General features: G+C 34.8%; 1 protein-coding gene across 2 annotated transcripts; it reads right to left on the minus strand.

The window, feature by feature from the left end:
* Positions 1 to 4961: 4961 nt before the first annotated feature.
* On the minus strand, positions 4962 to 12625 carry LOC127084837 (TOM1-like protein 9). Of its 2 annotated transcripts, none has more exons than XM_051025358.1 (10): positions 12186 to 12625; positions 11254 to 11332; positions 10738 to 10836; positions 10528 to 10641; positions 8644 to 8804; positions 7612 to 7693; positions 7384 to 7457; positions 7038 to 7238; positions 5944 to 6395; positions 4962 to 5678 (listed from the first exon to the last, which is right to left on the minus strand). In XM_051025358.1, exons 1-10 carry the CDS (start codon positions 12284 to 12286, stop codon positions 5089 to 5091), a joined length of 1953 nt encoding a protein of 650 aa, XP_050881315.1. In that variant the 5' UTR covers positions 12287 to 12625; the 3' UTR covers positions 4962 to 5088. The 2 variants fall into 2 exon arrangements, with proteins under 2 accessions (XP_050881315.1, XP_050881314.1); XM_051025357.1 differs by having other exon boundaries at positions 7384 to 7469; positions 12186 to 12623.
* Between the last annotated feature and the right edge of the window lie 2504 nt (positions 12626 to 15129).

Genomic DNA, 15129 nt, shown 5'->3' on the forward strand with positions numbered 1-15129 from the left:
AGCTTTTAGTTTTTGAAAACGTCGATGTGACGCCCTTTGGTTTATATGCGTGCTTATTTACTCTGATTATATGTTAAGTATTTTGGGATAGAAAAAGGGGTGTTACATTGAGGCCCCATTTATGTTAACTTTGACCAACCAGGTTGAGGAGGACACCATAAAATTTCCTTCAAACACTTGGGAATAGGAGGATGAATGGTTATAGAAAAATTATCCATGATCACAAACTCAGATATAGAAGAGCTAGCAGAAAGCCTGCACAAACTACCTGCCATATGAGTCATTTAAGTGATGGAAGAGCAAGAAGACTTCCAATGGGTCGAGACAATATGAAATTTGGCCTGGTTCCGCACATGTCATATAGCTTGTATAGAACTTACAATTGTAACAATATTGACCAACCCACATTTCGCAGAAGCAGTTATGTTCATAACCAAGAAACAATCATTCAAACAAGCAATCAACGAATTATAACCAAGCATCTGCCACAACCAATTCCAAACATTACAAGCACAAGAACAAGAGAAAAACAAATGATAAAGAGTCTTCTCCTCTTTGAGACAAAGGCTGCACTTGGAAGGCAAATGAAAACCCCTAACTATCGTCTTCTCATCAGTAGGAAGTTTAGCAAGGATAAGCTTCCAAGAAAACAGAGCATGTGAAGGAGGAATAAAAGAACTCCAAATAAACCTGCCCCATTTTGAATCAACAAGAGTGCCTTTGAGATAGATGAAAGCTTATTCCATATTAAGTTGACCATTGTTAGTACGATTCCACATTAGTTTATCCTTATGAAAGACATTGGGATAAACACCCTCAGTAATTCGAAGCAGCATAGGGTACTTCAAAGCAATATCATTAGGCAGAACAATGTTGCTTCCAACAATATAGTCACTCGACTTCGTATTCAAGTCCTGCAAAGAATCCTCATAAATTTGCAGCAAAGATTTGTCGCATCAATTATTCATCCAAAATCTAATATTCTCCCAGTTCCCAACATTCCAGACAGAGTTATCCAAAATTTTACTCAAGCAGGTTTTTGACACCAATCCAAATGGAAGAAAAAATATGATAACGAACCTGTCGACCATGTTTGAAAATTCTGGCTTTCAGAATCGCACCCTAAGAGTCAGAATCATTGAGAATGTACCAGCACTACATAAGATTGGAAGCCTCATTGATATTCCTCAAAGATCTCAGGCCCAAATCTCTACTTTTATAGTCTTTACAACAAGTCTTCCAAGACACAGTCACCAATTTCCACCTTTCAATGTCAATGCTTCAAATGAAATTCCTGCACCACTTTTCAATCAGATGAATGTGACTAACAGGCCAAGAATATATTCTAAGAAAATACGTTAACATACTTTGAATGGACGATTTCACGAGTTGAATTCTTTCTGCGATGGACAAAAGACTAGCCTTTCAAGCTGCTAGTTTACATCTGACTTTGTCTACAATTGGCAAAAAATGAATAACTTTAGGCCTTTCTTTGAAGATAGGAACCCCCAAATAGGTGGAAGGCAGCTGACCAACCAAAAAACCAATTTTGTTGGCAAGCATAACATGCCTAGAAGGAGACATAGACCCAACAAACATAATGGATTTAGCAGGATTACACATCTGCCCAGAACAATTGGCATAATTTTTTAAGGGCACAAAAGTGGCATCAAATGAACTAACACTACCCTTAGTGAATAACATGATATCAGCAGCGTACAAAACATGTGAAGGAACCAATACACCCCTGCAAGCTTGCATAAGATTGATCTTACCGTTAGAAACCAGTTGCAACAAACCTTTGTTAAGCACTTCCTTAGCTAGACAAAAAAGTAATTGATGCAACAGGTCTCCCTGCCTAACTCCTCTATGACAATTGAAGAAACCATAAAGCTCTCCATTGATAGAAATAGACACCTTAGTTGATTGTAAAATTCTTTAAATCCAAAGGCAAAATGTATCATTAAACCCAAACTTTGCCAACACCTTCAAGAGAAAAGTCCAATCGAAAAGTATCAAACACCTTAGAAATATTAACCTTTAGCATTAGGTTCCCACCAACAGTTTTCTTGTGCATAATGTTCGCCACCTCCAAAGTGAAACCAATACAATCTTTTATGCTCTTATCTTTAACAAAGCCATTTTGCTCCTTCGAAATGATATGAGGAAGAATCTTAGCTAATCTGTCTGCCAACACTTTTGGAAATTCTTTTTTCACTTATAGGGTATGGCTCACACCTCTTAAAACCCAAAATTTTCTTCAGGTGTTTTTGAAGATGCACCTTTAATCACCTTATCTTTCGTAAACCAAGCAGTCACCCCAGTTTGGCCAAAAATTGGTTCAGAGATGCATCTGCGAGACTTTTTGGGGTGTATTTGGTGATGTATTTTCGAAACCATCACTAAGTGCATTTAAAGCTATTTAAACAACATTATTTTAGATATGCATCTCTTAAATCTTATGTGCATGTATCTTGGGCAGAAACATTGTCCTAAGTTTATATTTTTGTATATCAAAATTCATTTTAATCCGACTAACAATGCCATAATTGGATTCAAACATTAATAAACATGAAGATCACAGAACAAGGTAATACATTAATTAAAAAAAATATCCCATGATATTAAAAACACTATTCTCAAAGTATGAATAATAAAACTAAAATATTCCAAAATAAAAAAAATAAAAAAATAAAAAAATAAAACAAAACAAAAAACATAACCTACTTTGTATCTAATCCTAACTCCCTGGCATGAGCACCTCTGGTGCTCTCACATTGCATAAGAAAATCCATTGGATTAGCTCCCAAATAAATTACCATAATCTTATGGGTTTCATCATGTTTGATCCTGGAATGATCAAGTAACTTCCCCCTTATGGAAAAGTGTAGAAGGCAAAGATGTCATCTAGTGTAATTGTCATCTCCCCATGGGGAAGTGGAAAAATGATGTTTCTTTATGACATCTCTCAACAAAAGCTCCATGCATGCCATGGTTAATGGTCTTGTACCTAGAGCAACACAGGCCGACAAGACTGGAGTTTCGGATGACACTTTGGAACCAATCATCTACAGGCTAATAAAGCTGCAAAATCTTTCAGTTGTGCTTAACAGACTTCAAACACTCGCGATTTTGTTAAAAAAATATAACAATATCAATCGCATGGAATTTATTTAAAACATATAAATAATAATTGTTATCAAATACACCTCTTCGGTCCAGACATGCCCAACAACATGATCCCCATAGTATATCAATAAGAAGGTGTTAGAGGACCCTCCTGGATAAGGGTCTATAGGTGCACGGACACCATCATGTGTTGTCGAAGCTTCCTCTCGATTTTCGTGAGCAGGGGAGACGTGTCACTGGGATGAGGACCTCTGTGACATGCGGCTCCTAGAAGTCGATGATTCCCATTAAGAGGCCTAGGGATAGTTCTCCGCCTAGCTCTGATCTTCTTATTCTGAAGTCTAACCCTCTCACATCGAATGGGCATGTGCTAAGTTTCACGACCGAGTCTCAATCTGTCAGTTTTGTTTGCAGCCATTATTTCTGAAAAAAAATGAGAACATGACATATCAAAACATTTTCGGATATTCATCTCTGAAAATCAATAAGGACACAATTCGGAGATGCATATTCGAATAAGCTCATGTTTCTGAACAATGGCATACACGAATATCAGTTTTGCCCTAACAATCCAAAACGCAATCAAATAAAAATGCATGTCTCTAAGAGCTACTTATTTCGAATGTGACTACTACCTAATGCATTTAAAATAAACTATTTTACCTAATACATTAATCAAAACTTAAAAAAAGTTAAATAAGAAACTTACTCAAAAAAGTGTTCATGAAGATAAAAAATGTTAAATGTAGTAAGCGGAATGAGTTGGAATTGGAAAGCTTGAAGTAGAGGTAGTGTTGATCCTTGAAAAATGTACTGCAAGAATGTTGATCACAAGCTCCAATTAGGGTATCTAAAAAATTTCATAAAATGAAGAAGGAGAAAAGAGAGGGCCTAGCGTGCGTTATATATTAATTTAACGCATTCGAAGATGCATCTTCGAGGAATCCCCTGAACTTAAAAATAAGGATTAATCTGAAAATGCATCTGCAGACAAATCCTAAAACACATACGGAGATGCATCTCTGAATATAATTTTGACAAAGTGAAAGACGGTCACCCATTTGCGCTTGGAAAAACAGCCGTCTGAATATACATCTTCAAAAATAGCGAATATTTTTTACTTTTCGTCAAAGATTAGAGAGGATTGAAAATTAAATTCCTTTTTTTCTTTCATTTTAACTCGGTGCCTTCTCTAGAAGAAATGTACTTTTAATAAAATAAAATATGAACTGTAGCCTAATATATTCACTTTTAAAGTCTTCTTTTAGAAGGAAAAAAATCACATTAGTCCCCATTATTTTTTAATTTAATCCATTTACTTTCTTCATTGCAGTCCCTGTAAATATACATTTTTTCATTTAAGACCCATTTTTCAGTTTGAGATCATATCATATATAGAACTAATTAAACATACACCAAATATGTACCAAAACAAACTAAAAAGGACCACAATGAAACAACTGCATTTTATAGAGACCACTTCATAAGAAAAACATGGACCAAAATGAAAATGTAGGTATTACAGGGATAAAAAAATATTAAAGCCTAAATCTAAATCTAACGCCAATTGGCAGAGAAGGAAAACAATATGGGACAGCAAAAAACTTATTGGGGAGAATCAAGAATTTTTCCTGGATTTAGTACCAAGTCAAGTTTAGAAGTCTCCCAGCTAATATGTGGGAGGATTGGAATGTGGATCTGAGTAGATGTCTATCTTGCAAATCTTTGTGATTGTTGTTAAAGTGTCTTGTTTTGTGACTTTTTGTATTGAGGATTGAATACCCTTTGCACTCCTAATAATTCAGTTATGTTTATCAAAAAATATGGGACAGTAACATAAAAGATATACATATATTAATTTATAAGAAAGTAAAATATAAAGAATAAAGAAAAAATATGGCAAGAGTTGGCAAACAGTTGAAAAAGAAAGAAAAAACAATCATAGTTTTTCAAGTGCTATCAGCTCGGGTCTGTAGTAGATTTTGGTTTCACTTTTGCCATGTCAACAAGGTCTCCAAATAACTTATCCTCTGGCTTGGAAGGCTTTCCGGATGGGGCATAAGATGCAGCAGAAACCTGATAAGGATTTCTTAGAGCATTATCATCTTTCAAAGATAAACCATACATTTGCTGCTCAGCATATTGAAGCCCTTGTTGCTGACCATAGCCATATCCTGGGAATTGGTTACCATACATCTGTTGAGGAAACATGGAAGCCATAGGACCATTTTGCATTTGAGGTGGAACCATGCCCATATAAGGACCTGCAACCCCCTGAATATAGGGAGGCTGCAATCCCATTTGGTTATTTTGAACTTGGTTATTGAATGTAGAGATAGGGTTAGCATTTGGCTGTATAAACATTCCAGGAGCCTGATCATATCCCGTTGCTTGAGGTCCCTGAGGAAGTCCGCCAGTTTGTACATGTGTCATGACCATTTGAGTGACTTGCAGTGGCTGCGGGTATTGATTGCCTGCTACTGGACTACCGTTGTCTGCAGGTTGAGTTTCCCAAGGAGGAGGTGGGAATGATCCACCACTTTGTGCACCTGTATACAAAACAAAAAGGTGAATTACAAAATGTTACACATAAGCCCTATGCATTGACATTCTTATCAATCCAAATAGTTACTACTACTCAGTTATTGCTACTACTCAGCTCAGAAAGAAACAGTGAAGACTTGTGAATTTTCCATGAACTAACTTAAAAGCAGAATTCATCATAAAAAATTATTAAAAAGAAGAGAACATAAATATGAAAAATTTGAGCTAAACAGGAGTTAAATCTAAAAAGAAGCATAAAGTGAAGTGAACCATAAACGGGTGATGGTGGCTGCTGCTGCTGCGCAACTTGACCATTCCAGGCAGGACCTGTACTTTGAGTATATAGTGACTGCTCGTACCGAGGTGACCCCGCATTTGGCATGCTTCCGTTGGGGTAAAATACACCTTGAGATATGATAGTTTGTTGTTGAAATTGAGGGGCTGTTGGTTGGGTATTAACAGAAAGTGGCACATTGTTTCCATTAGAAAACATATCAAAAAGAACAAGGGCATTTTGCTGAGAGGTGGGACTGGCTGCCTGTTGTTCTCCTACAGGAACAAGAGCAAGTGAATTATCTTCTTTGGGTGAGTTAAACTCTTCGCCACTGAGCAGATCCCATTTGGGATCAACCTTTACTGGAGGAGCTGAACCATTTGATGTGGGGGGTGCAGGAAGCAACAACTGATTCAATGTTTGAGACCCTGCTTCAGCACTAGAAGATCTGCATAAACATGTTAACTTCAGAGCCATATAATACAACCAAAAGGCACCAGACAGGTTTAGTCAAACTTGAAGTGCGATTCAACCAATCTATTTCAGCATGTTTATACTTTATATACACAAGTCTGCAGCGAAAACTAAGCCTACGACCCATTGTCTGGCATAGAGTAAAACACAAATGGAGACTTCTTGATAGTGAACACACAGAATGCACCTAAGTCAAAGAAAAATGAAAAAAACTAAGGGTCCGTTTGAGTCAGTTTTTCCTTTTTTATTTTAAATTAAAAACTGAAAAATTTGTCTGGTTAACTTGTTTGGTAAAACTGTTTACAGAATGTTTCTTATTTTCTTGTTTTTAAAACAAAAATCAAAACAGGTAATACTTGTTTAAAAAAAACTAATTCTGAATTATACCACTAGAAACAATATAAACAAGTTTGCCGGCTTCATTGGCAAATATAATTCTGAATTCTAAAACTCATTGTATCAAGAAGAAAACAGAAAACAGAAATGAATTGCATGCATTATAATAGGGTGAAAAGTAATTACTTGAACTTTAATTGGGCAAGAATTAAGACTGATAGTATCATATGTTAATGAATGCAAAGTATTAATGGAGAGTGACAAATAGACACTGGACTACCTTGCATCAGTTTGTATACTAGTATCTCCAGTATCAATCAAAGGACCATCAGCATCTACACGTGCTCCAGTAGGTGCTGAATTTGATTTCTCTGTTTGATTTTTGACAGTAGGTCCTGTTGAAGCTATGGATTCATGCTTGGCAAGTATACGCTGCAGTTCATCATTAAGAGCTAGTCCTTGGCACAGTAGTGACTCATCCCTGGAGAAAAGTCAAACCATAAATGATTAGTTTTTTCTCTGGATTTAAGTAAGAAAAGTTCTCGAGAATACACTAAAATAATTAAACATGTAAAGAATTTGATAGTGGCTATCCTAAAATCATGGAAAAGATCTTCAGGCCTTACGAAGTTGAATTAACAAGGTGTACCACTCTCTGCTTGTATGTTCGACATTGCTCCACCAAATCAACAATAACTTCCTGCCGAAGCCCCTAAACATAGAAGTAATGGTCATACATGAAATGTTACATATTTCAATAATATTAATGCTTCCCATTGATAAAGCCCTCTAGTTTCATGTAATATTTTTTTAGATACATCATAATTTGAAACCCCAAATTGAGCATATCTTACTTCTTTGTTACCAGGCTCTAAAGCACTGAGCATTTCTGTAAGAACGTCCATAATACCACGTGCATTCTGAATTTCAGTCAAACTGGTAACAGAAAGCTCAATTAAAACAAATCAATACATATTGAGATATGGAAATCGGTCCTACATAGAATAATACTTATCATCATCTAATAGTAGTTAAAAATACAAAACAATACATTTTTCTCAACATTCAATATTATTGGGTAATTTTTATGTAAGTCCCTCTTAAAAACCTGGATTCACACTCTATTTGGTGAGACCAACATGACGTTAACTGATAATAGTGTATTGGAAAATTGTCAAAGTGTTCCTCGGATAGTTATTGCCGATAACCTAAATTTTATAGAAACATCCTCATCACAGTCTATGTAATGTCGATCCATTTAAATTTCTAAAGATTAAGTAATTACTTCTTTTTTGGGGGGGATGGGCTGGTCTTACAAGAGTAAGCCCAGTTATATATCATACATCCACGATATTATGAATAGATCTAGAAAAGAACAAACAATAAATATGAAAATTGAGTGACTAGTGATTTGGTAGTAGGAACATAGGGTTGGAGAGATAAGGTGTTGTCGGTTTGAACCCCCACTAACATTTCTAACAACTAATTACTAAAAAAAATGAAAATTCATTTAAAAATTACAAAATATTGTAAACTAACAATTTTCGTTCAAAAATTTTAAAAAGAGTGAAAACCCAACTTGGATTGCTTCTTTAAAATTCTTGATTTATTATAGAAAAAAGATGATGTGATGTAACAGCCATCTTAATTGAAAAACTAATATGCAAGGCTATGCAAATTACAAAATGAAACAACACATGCCTTCAAAATATGGTTATTGAGCCTAAAACAAAATCTAGACAGATAATGGATATGGTTATGATGATGTGCTGCACTAAAATTATAAATAAAGAAGAAATTCATATCATGAGAGTTAGAAAATAGAAATTAAAACATCCAAGTTAACTTCCTTTTATATGATAACATGAAGAAAGAGAGAGATGTACCTAAGAGTCGGAAACTCAGACTCCGCTGAGGACTCAGCTGTGGGTTGCCGAGTATCAGAGTCACGTATGTTTTGAGGGTATGATCCCAATGGTTGTGATTGTAGTGGCGTGAATATGGGTGCAGATTGCTCAGACCTTGGAGGGAATACAGCCCCCGCATGCTAAAACAAAATAATCCTTTATAGAATTAAAGAAATTAATTTAAAAAGTTTTATGCAAATATTCTGAGTGCAACCATTCATTCTCAAACCCCATATAAGCAAACAGATGAGATTTGAGAGCATTATATCCTAAAACAGAAGTGTCAAATGCTTCTCAACATAAAGATATTAAAATATCTTTTAATATCTTAGTATTCTCTAAGTATCTTATATTATCTCTCATAGGACTAGCTATTTTGTTTCATCTTAGATTCCATACTTGTTTTATATTATTGTGACTTGTTTCCCTTTTAATTAGGATTTGGAGTCTTGTATCCCAATAAATAAGGGTTGGTGTTTAATCTTAACGTGTCAATCATAATCATCAATCACATAAAATCATATTCATAACTGAGACTCCTTATTCTTTCTCTTCCCTGCTGATCTAAAATCCTATAATTTTAACATATACTCAGAGCCATTCTTCGTGACATCTCATCACTATTCCACCACCAATTCCCCTAATGCTCGGGACTCCACAATAATAATTGTTCAAAATCCTTTAATGGCCATCATTGTCTTCCATCATTGTTTGGTACAGATCCTGCCAATTGAGTGTTCCCTCAAACACGACCACTGGAGGAGTCTCACTGATCATCACGCAGATAAGCCTGGAAATCTTCTTGTTGGCATGTGAAGTCCACAGAACACAGTACCTTTCTTCCGTCTACTCATTGTGTTGTTGACCAACTTTGGTCTGAAGTCCTTCCTGGTTCAGTTGAGAGTAAGACCGCTTTTAGCTTGTGGGTCTCGATCTCACATTCAAATTTAACTTTCCCAGTGTTATCTCAAACACGACCACTGGAGGAGTCTCACTGATCATCACGCAGATAAGCCTGGAAATCTTCTTGTTGGCATGTGAAGTCCACAGAACACAGTACCTTTCTTCCGTCTACTCATTGTGTTGTTGACCAACTTTGGTCTGAAGTCCTTCCTGGTTCAGTTGAGAGTAAGACCGCTTTTAGCTTGTGGGTCTCGATCTCACATTCAAATTTAACTTTCCCAGTGTTATCATGCAGCTGTTGTGGCCCCTCTACATTATCTCACTAGATATTACTCTTATTTCTCCAATCTAACCTCCAATAAGATGTGTTTCTTTATAGAAACTGGCCTTGTCTTAATCGCAGTTGTTCATAGACTTTGTCTCATATGTGGCTTGGTAGTTGGTATTGGTTTTTCCCAAACTACGGTTTGGCATTCCTTTTGTCACAGACACAAATCACAATTTTGCACTGGTTTCTGTTTTTACCTTCACTTTGGTACGTTTTTTTGTACCAATTATGTCTCACCAACAGCTACTATTTGGTTATTTTTCTCTTTTAAAAGGATACATCTATAACAAGTAAAGCTTAATGAGCTTTAACTTGAGAGAGATTGTTAGAAGAGACAAAAATATTATAATATATATTATTTTGAATAACTTCAATTATTTTGTAAGATTAATTTGTATCATAGGGTGTCTTAGATTATCACTTAAAATAAGGGTCGGTATTCAATCTTTTCATATTAAATCATAAATCCTAAATCATATTCAAAATTCCAAGTCTTTATTCTTTCTTTTTCCTCTTTATCTAAAACCGTAAAGCTTCAACATCAACTGACTGTTTCCTTCCTACTCATAATGACAAGTAGAGAGCATATGCTTGGTTGAAAACATCTCGATTAAAATAAGTTGGTAACGTACCAACAGGTCCTGGTAGGCAGCATAATACTGTGTATATCTCGCCCTTGGGCCTCCAAAAGCTTCTTGCCAAGTATCGATAAGAGTCAATATCTTCTCTCTAACATGGGCATCGGGCTACAATTTGCGTGACAAATATTATGAACATATTTTGCATGATGAAGGTATAGATCAAAACAAGAAGGCTACTGAACATGCAAGAAATATGAATACCTTCTTCTTTACTATTTTCACCATCTCATGAAGAACGTCTCTCTCCGCAACATGCATGTGGACAATGTCCCCACAATTTTTTATGATCGTCTCCAGCAGCTAAAATATAACAGAAACAGACCAATAGAAAAGTAAGTGTTCTAATTGTTAAAGATGATACAGGCTGTTAGACTGGTGGTTCAAAATATGTGTATTATCCATTCACAAAGAAATGGTTGAGTTCAGGCCAATGTGGCAAGAGCTAAACAAGAATACAAGATGAATACAATCTCACTAAGACATTCGAGAGGCCTTTTCTCTCCTAACAGAATGTCACTTGGTTGTATTGTAGGCTCTCTCTATATACTTGTGATTGCTTAAAGTGGAACGCTTATTTTAGAAAAGTAACGTAAAATATTAAATCAAACAACCACGTTCAAAAAAGTAAAAATCAAAAAAGGAAAATGAAGAAAAAAAATATATCCAAAAGGAGCGTGAACAATGGAAAGAGTTATATAATAAAGTATATGAGCTAACAGTTAGCGCAAGAAGTTGAACTTTAGAATTTCTACTTCCAATCCGCCTCTTTAAACCTTTAACAACATCCTTTGATTGCCTGAAAAATCATAACCAAGCTGTGTTCTCAAAATACTCAGAAGCAAAACTCAAAAATTATAACTAAGACTCCGGTCCAGTTAAATATTCATATTCATTAAATAAGTGAAAATAAAATAAACAGTCAGTTCCCAACTGTATAGACTAAGAACTCAGAAGAGTAGAGAAACAAGAATATGTAAAATTTGCGATTATATTATATCACCCTTTTCTCCAAATAGTAGAAGATAAAATAACTCGTAATCAACATAAAAAAACAAGAATAAGACTACATACATACATATACAGGATTTCTATAATTTGATACATAACCCGATGGACACAAATACAAAACCATTGATTCCTGAAAGCTAATGTCCTATAGAAGTGAACCCACTCCTCTAACAAGAGCCATGGGCACAATTTTCTTCCTCAACATTAAATAGCCAGTTATGAATGCTTGCTAAAAATGTGTGAAAATCTCATAATAACCTATGATGTGAAGAGAATCACTTTGCCGAAAAACTAACTAGATGCTATAAATACACAACACGTGGATCATTCCCTAATTGATCAAACAATCTACAAAACAATAGCTCTCAAAAGTGAAAACCTCTAATTCAAATTCAAATTTTCCTCTCTCGATTTTTCGCTGTTCCATTGCAATCTTTATCACATCAATCGACACAAACTACACTCTATAACATATCTATCACAATCTATTCATAACAGAAAATCAAAGAAACTCAATATCCTGGTAATTCTACAACAAAACACGAAGAAAAAAAACTATTCGATCAAAATCCGCGAGGAAGAAGAATAAGATGAAAATCGCAATAACAAAAGAAATTCTCAAATCCCGAAGCAATTCGTACCCTGGTTCACGATTGAGTATATCACAGATCTCGATGTTCAAAGCCCAATCAGGACCGATGAGCATGTCGCTCGTAGCACGATCAACCAACGGATTCACCATCTCAGTTCACCAATAACGAACAGAATCGTAACCGTTACGGTGCGATCAAAGAGTGATTCCAGTGATACCGCAGAGATAAAAGTAACGGTTTCTTTCTCTCCCACAAAGATTGTGAACTGAATTCCGTTGAGGAAATGTCGTAGGGGTAGAATTGGAAAAGAGAATAATGTTATTATGAACCAATGATAAGATGGCACGTGGTGGTGCTGATGTGGACTTCGTCTTGATCCAGCTATGCCGACCAAGTTTGATTGAAGTAGCGCTTAAAATAATGGCAAGTAGCTTCGAATGTTCAGTTGCACCACACCTGACTCAACAAGATTTTGGGATCTTCTATTTCTTTTTCTTTAGGATCTTCTAGTTCTAATCGGCCAAAATTTTAATGTAGTTTGAATATAGTACGTTTTTGTTCGTTTTCAACTAAAAATATATTCGGTCAAACAATAAAAATATTTACTTTTGTATGTACTATAATATTTGTAAAGAAAGTTACTTAGATGTAACTATCTTTTCAAATTATTTTAGAATGTAGTGTTAAATACACAAAAAATATATATTTATTTATTTTAATTTACTATTTTTTTAATGAGAGATTAAAGGTAATGTCCCGTAAATATAAACTATTTTTATACCATTATCCAGTGGAATTATAACGTTCTGTTATGTTATATCAGTATTTTAATGCAATCATTTCATAAATTTTATCTTTAATAACTAGTTTAATTTATTATACCGTTTATGTGATTTTTTTTATTTTGTTAATATATCCTTTTTACAAGATGCAGTTTCTTATAATACAAGCAATATAGAAAAACAACTTGACATGAAGAGATAACCACCATAATTAACTTTAGTTATGTATGTTGGAGTTAGTTAAGAGATTACAATTTTGTTTCTTCACACTTTAGTTATGCATAGACTTTACTTATTCTATAAGTAATACTTGTAATCTTCATATTAAATCAATGAAGTTAGATGAATTTTACTAAATATGTTTCTTCACAATTGTTCATAATATGGTAGTATCAGACAGAATAACCTAGCTTCATTCTCTTTTGCCTCATTCATCAAGAACACTTTCTTGATTTGTTGCTTCATTGCCATCAACTTCTTGTTTCGTTGACTTATCATCTGTTTCATCCCATTATTGTATTCATACCAGTTTTGGTTTGTTTCAGTTTTCTTCTCAGTTTTACAGTTGGTCTTTCATACCAATTCTTATTTTTCTGTTCATCATTTTCGATCCATCGTTGCTATACAAATTATGCCTCCGCGCGTTGCTCCACCAGGTCAACAAGCAGATAACGAACAACACTACTACATTCATCCCAATGAAGGTCCCAATTTTGTTTTCATTTCACCAAAGCTTAATGGGTCCAATTATCTTGCATAGAACAAATCCATGCAACGAGCTTTAGGTGCAAAAAAACAAGCTTCAGTTCATCGAAGGAATAGTTGATATTCCTCTTAACCATGACCTCAATCGCAAGCAATGGAAAATATGCAATTACTTGATTCATTCATGGTTGTTAAATTCTGTTTCTGAGCAAATAACATTTATCATCGTATTTCACATCAATGCCATTGATGTATGGACTGACTTGAAAGAACGATTTTCCAAACCTGATTGGGTTCGTGTTTTTATTCTTTGATCTTCAATAAGCAATTTGAAGCAAGCATCTAAGTTTGTTATGGATTACTTCAGCGAGTTGAAAGGTTTATGGGAAGAAATGAATGAATATCGTTCATTTTCGGTATGTTCGTGTATTCATCAATGCAGATGCTTAGCCATGCATAATGTTCGTGCTTATCGACATGAAGATCAAGTTATGGAGTTTTTAACCGGTCTCAATGACTAATACTCAATTGTGAAAAATCGAGTCTTATTGATGGAACCTTTACCACCAATCAACAAATTCTATTCATTAGTAGTGCAAGAGGAGAGTAATCAAAAACCTGTCAACGTCGCTAAAGAAGGTAACTCATTATTGGTCAATGTAGCTCAAATATTTGATCATAAAGGTAAGCCACAACACTTCAAGAATCCTCCTAGACAATGTACATTGTTTAATAGGAGTGGTCATACTATAGATTTTTGTTACCAAAAGCATGGCCACCTAAATTTCAACAAGAATAAATCTCATGTTAATGCCTCCACCAGTCAAAATTGTGATCTTGCTCAACTAATGGATACTTCTGCGGTTACTTCTCATGAAAATAACAATTCTACTATTTCTCAATAACAATATGATCAATTAATTGGCTAGCTCCAACATCTTAATTTGCTACCTTTAGTAAATCCTCGTAATACTATTATAGTTTCCTCTATGATTCATGATAATCCAACGACTGCTACCTCTTCAGATATTATCTACACAACTTCTAAAATTGTTACCTCATAATCAATTTTGGATCCTTGATTCTGGTGTTGATGACCATGTATTCTCTTCATTGTATTTCTTTACTTCAATTCATGATATCAAACCTCTTAACATCACTTTTACAAATGGTCATTTTATATGTGTCAAACAAGTTGGCAACATTCATTTTTCCTTCACCTTTTATTTGCATAATGTTTTCTATTCCGATGAGTTCCATCTCAATCTGATATTTATCTCCAAGCTTTATAAATCATTGAACTGTAAAATTGGTTTTTTTTTGTCAATGATTGTCTCATACAGGATTTGAGCACGATGAAGATGATTTGGTTTGGGTAAGCAGATTGGAGGAATATACAAATTGCAAATGGATGTTTGTTCCCTTGTTCATGACACGAGACCACATCCCTCTATTTCTACCAACATTAACACCATATTACATGGTAATGATTTATGGTATTTTAG

The sequence above is a fragment of the Lathyrus oleraceus genome, chromosome 5 (genome assembly GCF_024323335.1).
Source record: "Lathyrus oleraceus cultivar Zhongwan6 chromosome 5, CAAS_Psat_ZW6_1.0, whole genome shotgun sequence".
Lineage (NCBI taxonomy): Eukaryota > Viridiplantae > Streptophyta > Magnoliopsida > Fabales > Fabaceae > Lathyrus > Lathyrus oleraceus.